Below are 10,275 nucleotides of genomic sequence, written 5' to 3' on the forward strand. Positions count from 1 at the left end.
CAGGGAGACTGACGAGGAGTCATCGGGAAGGGAAGCAGAAGCCCAGGAGAGTGTGGAGGGGAGGCGGGGGAGTGGCCACAGGGGAGGAACACTGCTGAGGAGGGTAGGAAGACAAGGACAGAGGTCTGACAACATGCAGGCCATCAGTGACCCGGCAGTTCTGGTGACGAGGTGGGGACAGAAGCCAGACTACAGGCTATGAAGGGCTAACAAATGGCAGGCAGAGGAGATGAATGGAGACAGTGGTTTCGGGCTTCTCTTTTGAGATGTTCTCAGGTAAAGGGGAGCAAAGAAGTGGAACAGAAGAAGGACAGGGATGTATCGGGTTGGCCAAGAATTTCGTCCAGGTTTTTCCATGAGATGGTATAGAAAAACCCAAATCAACTTTTTGGCCAACCCAGTGAAATGAGAGATGCTAAAGCTGTGCTGTCTACCATGGAGGCTCCACTAGCCACGTGTGGCTATTCAAACTTAAAAAATTTAGCTCTCAGTCACCCTAGCTACATTTCAAGTGCCCCACAGCCGCAGGTAGCTGGTGACCACCGTACTGGACCACAGATAAGAATGTTTCCATCAGTGTGGAAAGTTCCATGGGACAGCATTGAACCAAAGCATGTTTGTACACTGATGGGAAAGACCCTAGAGACAGACGGAGGGGAGAAAACAAGAAATGTTCCCTAACAAGGTGAAAGGGGATGTGATGTCTGGTCCTCCAGGAGGGTCAAGCCTCTGGCAGGACAACAGGTAGGAAGGAAAACATGGGGGTGGCCACACACGGGACTGTAGGCATGGGGGGCGGTGGTGAGGCTCTTCCTTGGACTGTGGCTGTCTTTTGTCAATGAAAAGGGAGGCAAGATGTGTGTCGGGGGAGAAGAGGGAGACCTGAGGAAGGAAGAAAGTAGGAAACAACTTCCTGGGGGAGTGAAAACACAACTTTACTGGAGAAATGGATACACAATGCACAATACTTCTCAGAAGAGAAGCGGGAAATAGCAGTGAACTTCTGAATGAGGAAAAGCATCTTAAGTGGGGGAGAGAGAAACTCAGGTTTGACTTTTTTTCCTCCTTTTAAATTTTGGTCGTGTCTACACAGTAGAGCTGTGACAAAGCTGTAGGATCACAGCAAGCTTTTCTACTGGCTGCCCTTTCTTAGTTCATCCCCCTCCATCCTACTCAACTCTCGGAAAGGATGACATTGGTTCTATTTTCGGTGAAAATGGCTCCCTCCTCTGTGTGAATAGCTTACCCAGCCCTTAGCTCCATCTCAATTTACAGCCATGGTTTGTATGTTCACATAAATTATAGAAGAGGTGGATATATTAAAAAATGGCAGAAGTAGGTAGGAGTTACCAACCAACCCTTACCTACGAGAAGTGAGTAACAGACATTTATCAGATGATGTTAAAATTACATGAAAGACATATCCAGTATTTAAACAAAATCCCCAAACTACTCCTCCCAGCTTCTCTACAAACAAAAATTATTTTCTGACATTTTCTTTAAGCTTTTATGAGTAAACATTTTCATTTCCACAGAACCATTTGATCTCAACCACGGAGCTTCAATATTTATCTTTGATCCTGCCAGTGTGTTGGGTTGGTTTTGTGTTGGCTGGGAGTGGGGGTGGGGGCAGGGGGTGTACAGAGAGAGTTAAAATTACCAGGTTCCTTTTATCTTCCATCTTGAGACCTACATTTGCCAACTCCTTTCTATACATTTTTTTTTAAAGTATGAAATATGAGAACCTCAAAGGTTCCCACTGCACAAAGAGCAGCCGTTTCATAGCCAACCAAGAGGTCACTGGAAATGTTACAGGAAAACAGCTTCCCGGCCAGGGTGCCTCTGGTAAAAACCACTAACAGCTTCCTCCGTGTGAAATCTGGATCAGCACCAGTGTCTTCAGCAAATTTCCAGGCTCCTCTCTGTCCCCTCTGACCTGCTCACGTCGGTCTGGAGTTCTCACACTTTCCTTCTCAAAATTCATTTCAGCCTCCCTCTGGTTCCTCCAAACATTTTACAGATCCCAGAGGTAAAAATTCACTGGGTAAAATGACTCCACAAACTGGTAAGGACTAAGGCACAATGAAGCCACCGTGGAAGCCTGGTCAGATCACCAGGAGGACCCTTCCCCTTTCTACTGCTCACCAATCCTGCCCAGGAAAGCAAGCTCTCTAGACCTAGCACCCCGCAGAAGTCTTTAGGTCTTGAGGAATGAGTGAAGGGCGCTCAGCTCAGCAGCAGGGGACATAGAGATTCAGGAACTCCCCTTCAGGTACCCACCACCAACCCACCCCAAGCCCACTGTCAGGCTGCGCCGGCGGCTCTGCCCGTGCGCTCAGGGGTCATTCTACAAACACTCATCAGCTGCCTGCTCAACCTGGGAGAAGTCACCCAACCACTTCAGGCCTCTGCTGCCTTATCTGTAAAATGGGAATAATAACCACTCCCAGAACCTGTACAGCACATCATCAATATGTGCTTACATCGGGTGAGCAGATGCACGGAGTTAATTGTGTTATTAGCGCAGCGGCTCCCTGACTCACAGCGCCTACTGCTCAGAGAGACGCCAAGGAGAAATCAATCCTGCTTTTTAAATTACTTTATATACTCGGATGCATTAGTCACTTCGACAGAGTGCTTCAACTTCTCTCCTGAGCATCTACTCAGTTGTTTCAAAGATTGAAGCCTTACCTACACATCCTCCGTCATCTCAAAGCATAAAGTCCACTATTCCTATGCGGGGGGTTATTGTTATCTGGTGTGTTCCCTTTCCAGGAAAACTTCGAATTCTATTTTGTACGTAATAAACCCCAACTGTGGAGACAGACCAACTGCTTCTTAGACTCCCAAACACAGGCCCTGGAGTTGATCGCGCCTGGAGCGAAGGGACCGCGGCGGAATGGCCGAAGCAGGGAGGCCGGCCAGTGTGCTTGTCCCCGCCCGGTGTCCCCGCGCCCGGGCTGCCTTAGAGGGCGAAGGCCACGCGCGCTGCGCGGAAAGTCCGCGCCCAGGCCGGGGTGCCCCTGCCCGGTGTCCGGGCTCCGGGGAGGAGAGCGCGCGGTCGGGCGGCCCCAGGCTCTCCGGAGCCGGCTGCGCCCTGGCTCCAGTCTCCCAGTGCTGGGCGTACAGGCCGGTTCGCTCAGGGGGGGCTTCGAGCCTAGGGACGCGAGCCAGGGCACCGCAGCCCCTCGGGGTGCCGCGCGCTCTGCGCGCGGCGCGGGCTCACTCACCCCATCTCCGGCGCTGCTCCGGCGGCCGCTCCGACGGGGCCTCTCGCGTTCCCTCTCCGCCGGCTCTGCAGCCGCTCCCCGCGCAGCACATGCGGCGGCCCCTGCGCGCCCGGCTCAGCCCCGGCGCCGCTCCATTCCGCGGGTCTGCGCGGCTGCCACTACCGCCGCCGCCGCCGCCACCAGGCGCGGGCGGGCGGGAGGGCGGGGGCTGGGCCGCCGGGGGCTGGGCGGTCGCGCTCGGGCGGCGCCCGCCCCGCCCCGCTCCCCCCGCCCGGCTCCTTACGTAACCTTGTGGCCCCCGGGACTAGGCGCCCAGCCAAGGGGTGGGGGCCACGGTGGGGTGTACGGTGTCCCCGGGCGCCGCCCCGCGGTCGCCACCCGCGTCCCGGGCTCCCCCTCCTTTCCCTTGGAGACATGGCACTGGCACTCCCCCGCCCCGTGCCCACCGCGGGGCTTGGCGCAGTGCCAGAGCAAGCATTCAGCCTGTGGGACTGAGGGGACTTGGGCGACCCTTCGTTTGCAGTTGCAGAAACGAGGCCCCAGGAGAGGAAGTGACTTGCCCAAGGACATACATTCAGCTTTGAGCCCAAAGTCTTCAGAATCTGCGATGGGCACGGCCGTGTGCCCCCCTGAAGCTCCCTTTCATCTTGCGGGTCCATTCCAGGGGTTTGGCTCAGGGCACCCTCACCATGAAATTCCGGATCCTACACCCGCCGCAGGTGTTCTGGGCTCTTCTGTGGGCAAAGATGGGTTGGGGTCTCCCGATTAGAGCATAATCGCTTTTCAGGAGGTTTAATCAACTTGGCTTAGAGCAAAGGAAATTGAGATGGTAAGGGTGGAGCTTCAAGAAGAGCCATCGCTGAGTCCTCTGTCTACGTGTCAGGTCCCAAGCCCCTACTAAAGGCCGGGTACGGGACTAACCTAACCTTCATTTCCACTCTGGGCCCTTCACAGGATCATTTTCTCCTGAGAACATGCTGCCCACCTGAGCCTGGGCAGTATTTCTATACTCAGGACAGTAAACAAAAGTCGAGGAGCAAGCATATGAAGCAGGGCCACCACCCCAAGCCTATCCTCATGTTTTCTGGAACCACAGTTTTACCTGGGAACCCTCAAGGTCTCTTCCTGGGACTGGTGACCCGCTATGAGTAATTGTCTCAATTACAGGCCTGATCCTATTTCCTTCCCACCATCCTTAGGATGAAGACAAGATACCGAATGTGCTCACAAGGCCTTGCCTCATGGTGCCTCCACCTCCCTCTCCTTGCATCCTGTCCCCTTGCTTCCTGTGCACCAGATAACTGGCCATCCTCCCTTCAGCCCCTGCTGTTCTCAGTCTGGGAAGATACTTTCCTCTCTTGTCTCTGACACCCCCAACCCCTTTGCCTCGTCAATTCCTACTCATTTTCAGATCTCAGTTAAACTGTCCCTTCCTTGTGGAATCTTTATCTAATGCCCCAGACAAGACTGTGAACCCCTGTACTTTTTCTTCATCGCACTCACTGTGTGTAATGTCTATGAAATTAATAATTTAACCATCACCCAGGCACATCTGCACACTCTATGAAGCCGTAATACATTTTGCTCATCACTGCATGTCCAGTGCCTAGAACAGCGCCTGAAAGTCCTCCATAAAACATTTGTTGAATGAATGAATGAGTGAATAGCCTAGGCCACAGATAAACAGAATTGGCCAGGGTCTGTAAGCACAAGTAAGTCTGTTCCCAGGTGGCGCTACTAGTAAAGAACCCACTACCAACGCCAGGAGACATAAGAGACCCAGGTTTGATCCCTGGGTCAGGAAGATCCCTTGGAGGCGGGCATGGCAACCCACGCCAGTATTCTTGCTTGGAGAATCCTATGGACAGAGGAGCCTGGTGGGCTACAGTCCATAGGGTCACAAAGAGTCGTACACAACTGAAGGAACTTAGTACACAACACACAGAGCCAGGACTGGATAAGCATTTGATCTTGGAGGAAACTCATCACCAGCTGAATTCCAAAGGCCAGGTGAAGCTGGTAGGGTTGGGGGCGGAGGTGGGGGTTCCCAGCAGTATCAAAGGGAGGAGTCAGGAAAGAGGACTAGAATAAGCCGGCTCGGTTGGAGTAGGAGGATCGGAGAATAGACTCACGGTGCACTGGACCACGCAGTGTCCCCAAACCTGAGTGGGAGTTTCCTTTGGCTCCACTGGTGGAAAGGGCAACACCCGAGTTACCTTGGGAAGAGGTACTGAGGCCACACAGGTGGGGCTGCTGAATCACCTGGGCTGCTTCACACAGTCAGCAAAAAGCAGGGCGGTGCGGGAGGTATAAGCCCGGTAAGGTTAAATACGCTGGGATTCCCTATAGGAAAGGGTGGATCAGACAAGAGTGGGAAATGGATGTCCCTCCTTCCCCACAGTTTCAGGCTGCTGTCCCTGGGGGTAGGAGGTAACCTCCACTCCTCTCCTTCACCCCCAACTCCAGGCCCAGGTTGGGAGCTGCCTCTCAGGAGCTTTCCCAGATGCCCAGAGCCTTGTCTAAGCTTCCAGTTCTTGCCAGCAGTATTTCATCATCTTGGAATTTTCCCTAGAAAGAGGCCACTTAATTTCCCTATTAGTGCCTCCTCCCTCCATTGAAGCCAACACAGTAACCCTTTTCCTGTGAATATTGCCCATCTACATGGTCTTCGTGGCCCCAGTTGCCAAGGGAAATGATGGGTGAAGTCCTTCCTGTTCAAGAGTCTCACAGTTGAGACTTGCCTAGCAGTCCAGTGACCAAGATTGAGTTCCTTATGCATGGGGCCCAGGTTCCATCCCTGATCAGGGAATTAGATCCCATATGCCTCAAGAATTCGCAACAAAGATCTGATGCAGCCAAATAAATAAATGAATATTAAAAAAAAAAAAGTCCTGTAGTCAAAGGGAGAGATTCCATGCTGACTGGACGTTGAGGTGAGGCCAAGGAGAGTCTTTTCAGGCCAAGAGACTTCAGGATCCTTTTAGGTTGGGCAAGAGGAGTCAGTGATGCAGGACAAGACTGCAGATGTGAAAAGGAAGGGGCAGTCCTGGGGAAAGCAGGAGGGTATGGGAGCCAGCAGGCAGAGGCACTGGCCTTGGAGAGGGGCAGAGGGGCTAGAGGGGAAGGTGAGGGAGGTGAAGGGAGCCCGTGCCTGGTGGGCTCTTTTTTCTTGTTTTTAGATTTTTTTTTTAATGTGGACAGTTTTAGAAGCCTTTATTGAATTTGTTACAATATTGCTTCTGTTTTATGTTTTGTTTCTTTGGCCATGAGGAACGTGGGATCTTAGCTCCCCCACCAAGGACCAAACCCGCACACCCTGCACTGGAAGGTGAAGTCTGAATCACTGGACCTCCAGGGAAGTCTGTCCCACAGGCTCTTTTTTCTAAGGGAAGAAAGGACACTTACTGAATGTGCACAAGAGAGAGGAGGTGGGGTAGAAGCCAAACTTGATAGCCTTAGGAAAAGAAAAACTAGCGTTTGAACGGACCCAGAGTTGGAAATGAGTAGGGCAGAGATGTCCCAGAAGTCTGGGAGGCCATGTCTTGACCAGCACAACCTCAGGGACCTAGAATTCCTGCCATTCTGTATGGGCAGCAGAGGCTCCGGAATCTGATAGGTGGCACGGGAAGGACACCCTGGGCTCCAACAGGGGCAAACTGGATAACTGTTGATGGCTCACCAGAGAGCTGCATGAACCTACGAAATTAAGGAAAACAGAGTGGCTCCACGTGTGCCCTTCCTCTGTACTGCAAATGAATTCTCCCAGGCATCCTGGGCAGCCCCTGTGCCTAAGAGGTTTGTGGTCCACATCTCTGGCTTCTTGTCTCCCAAAAGCTAGCTCCTGGAGAAATGGCTGATAGTAGTCTAAGGCAGGAAAAATGAAAACCAGCACAGAGCATCTTGTAAAATAAGGAGATACTAAACAAAACAAAGCAACAACAACAAAGAAACAACACAAGGGCTGGGTGTGTGCTGAAGGGATACAGGAGCTAACTGAAGAGCTTCCAATGGCCAAAGCTGGAACAATTTGGGCAATATGATAAATAACACTGTACAGGATTATAACACAAAATGTAACATAAATACACATGAATCCATGCTGATGTAAATTATTAAATAAGTGGGAAGAAACAAATCTTCTGTACAGAAGAATCTCAAATAATATGTGTAGGTACTCTCCCCTCCAGGAGGTAGCATTTAACACTCCCCTCCTCTGCCTCCTAGAGAGTAAGCTGGTCTTAGCATCTTAGTGATTTGTTTCTAAAGAAGAGACAATGGGAAGGGAAAAACAGCGACTTTACAGTGGAGAAACCGGATAGACACTGCCTTGACCGGTGATCCAGGTTAACATCGCCGGTGATAAGCCACGTTGGAATCGCATACCCTCAATGGGATGTGAAGGGAAGTAGACTTCACCTGTATGTTATTTTTCCCTAAGCCCATTACCTAATCATGAAAGGGGCACTTCCCTGGTGGCTCAGTGGTAAAGAATCCACCTGCCAAGGCAAGAGATTTGGGTTCAATCACTGGGTTGGGAAGATCCCCTGGAGAAGGGAATGGCAACCCATTCCAGTATTCTTGTCTGGGAAATCCCATGGATGGAGAAGCCTGGCAGGCTTGCAGGGATCTCGAAAGAATAGGACACGACTTAGCAACTGAACAGCAACAATTATGATAAACACACTAGACAAATCCACACTGAGAGACATTCTACAAAATTCCTGATCAGTATTCTGCCAAACTGTCAAGGTCACGATAAGCAAGAAAAGACTGAGAAACTGTCACAGACCAGAAGAAACTAAGGTGACATGAGTTATTATTTGGCTGCTGAGCATTAGTCACTCAGTGCGTCCAACTCTTCGCAACCCCATGGGCGTCATAGCCCATCAGGCTCCTCTGTCCATGGGATTTCCCAGGCAGGAATACTGGAGGGGGTTGCCTTCTCCAGGGGATCTTCCGTCTTCCTGACCCAGGGATCGAACCCGGGTCTCCTGCATTGCAGGCAGATTCTTTACCATCTGAGCTACCAGGGAAGCCCCAAGGTGATGACATGATGATTTACTAAATATTGTATTTAGATCCTGGAAGAGAAAGAAGAAAAAATTTTGAAATCCAAATAAAATCTGGAATTTAGTTAATAGTAATGTATCAGTGTTGGTTTCTTCCTTATGCCACACATTCCATGGTAATGTAAGATGTTAACAATAGGGACGGACGTCCCTCATGGTTCAGTGGTTAAGACTTCTGAATGCAGGGGGTGTGGGTTTGATCTTTGGTTGGGAAACTAAGATCCCACACTCTGCGCAGTGCAGCCAAAAAAATTTTTTTTTTAATTTTCAATGGGGGAAAACGGGGTGGGGGTACATAGGAACTCCCTGTACTGTCTTTGCAACCTTTCTGTAAGTCTAAAGTTGGTCCCAAATAAAACAAAGCAGCCTTGGGAGTTTCTTGTATACTAGAATCCTGCAAGTAGTCCAATCACTGGTCATCTCAGAAAGGTGAACGTGTGGAACACTGAACAAGAACCTCACCAGGGAATGTCTCGGACTTGAAATCATCTGCATAACTCCAAAGGCAATGCATCAAAATCTTGCTTTTCCATTTTTTTTTTTAATTGCAACCTACAGTAAGAAACAGATTTTACACTGTGGCCAGGTAGGTACTTCCACTTTATCTACAGTTATACCTACACAAAATGGAAACAAAAATTATACATGTAAGTGAAAGTTACACAAAGCAATTCTCACCTGCAAAGCATTCAGACAGTTTCCATTCTGTTCTATTTTTAAAAGCAATGCTGTTGATTGATTTCAAAACCTGTAATCCATGTATGTTTCTTATTTCAACAGCAAAATTAGGCTCACTGTGTATATGTATAATATTATTAGTGTGTTCAGATTTCTGGTATTGCTAATCCAGGGACTTCAACTTTTTTGTCTTCTAACCCTTCTCTCCACTACATATGAAATAAATGTCTTATTAAAGTCATTAATTAAACAGGTAATGATCAGGTATATTTTACAGCTATTAAGATTATATCTGTGATATAATTTGTACTATATTTCTAGATAGTAACATAGAAAATGTTCTGTCAAGAAATATTAATCATCTCCTATGTGCCTGGTACTGTGCTGAGTTTTAGGGATCAAGTGCTCAGCAAAAGAGACAAAGTACTTCTATAATATCATGGAACTATAAGAGTGGGTAGAAATATTAAAAAATCAGAAACATAAAAACTGTTATCTGTGTGAATAAAATGGTCCTAATGTAGGTTGAGAGGGGTTGTCACAATGGCCTCTTTGAAGAGGCATTTAAGAAGAGGCCTGGGAATCCAGTGGTTAAGACTTAGCCTTCCAGAGCAGGGGATATGGGTTCTGATCCCTGGTGGGGGAGCTAAGATCCAACATGCCTCTTGGCCAAAAAAACAAAACATAAAACACAGAAGCAACACTGTAACAAATTCAACAAAGACAAAAAAATGGTCACATCAAAAAAAAAAAAGGGCCTGAAGAACAAAGGGCAGGATATGGTGGAGGGAAGAGGTCCTAGACAGAGGAGCACAGAGGTGGAGAAGGCTGGGAAGTTCTGAGGAACTGCAGGGTTAGTGCAGTTAGAGTGCATGGAGTTTAGCAAGGCAGGGGGTGAGATGGGAGCGGTCCCCAGGGCCCTGACGTAGGGTTAACGGGATTTATCCAACCACACGGACAGGTTGGAGAATGGTCTGGTTTACATTTTTTGAAGCTCACTCTGGCTACTGGGAGGAGAAGAGATAAGAAGGAAACAAGAGTGAAAGTTGGGAGACCAGTTAAGAGGCTCTAGCAGAAACCCAGACAGAAGACAAGGGCTGAGAGGAAGGGAAGTGGATTATAGATCAGAGGTGTATTTTGGAGGGAGACTTGACAGGACTTGGTGACGGACTGGGTGTGTATTATGATATAAAGTTAAATTCAGAAAATCATCCATGTTATTATATTCACTGTGCTATAGCTATAATTAGGTAAAAGCTACTAGTCTGCATGGACAAGGCTTGGGAGTATAGAAAATG

The 10,275-nt window shown here is 49.2% G+C and overlaps 1 protein-coding gene across 1 annotated transcript in view; it reads right to left on the reverse strand.

The window, feature by feature from the left end:
* Positions 1-3,403, reverse strand: part of HOMER2 (homer scaffold protein 2) — an 89,748-nt gene extending 86,345 nt beyond the window's left edge. Inside the window, exon 1 of the mRNA XM_052659406.1 lies at positions 3,231-3,403. Within this exon, the coding sequence (XP_052515366.1) occupies positions 3,231-3,235 (5 nt within the window). The 5' untranslated portion in view covers positions 3,236-3,403. The remainder of the gene's footprint in view (positions 1-3,230) is intronic.
* Between the last annotated feature and the right edge of the window lie 6,872 nt (positions 3,404-10,275).

Source organism: Budorcas taxicolor, chromosome 21 (assembly GCF_023091745.1).
Source record: "Budorcas taxicolor isolate Tak-1 chromosome 21, Takin1.1, whole genome shotgun sequence".
NCBI classification, from domain to species: domain Eukaryota; kingdom Metazoa; phylum Chordata; class Mammalia; order Artiodactyla; family Bovidae; genus Budorcas; species Budorcas taxicolor.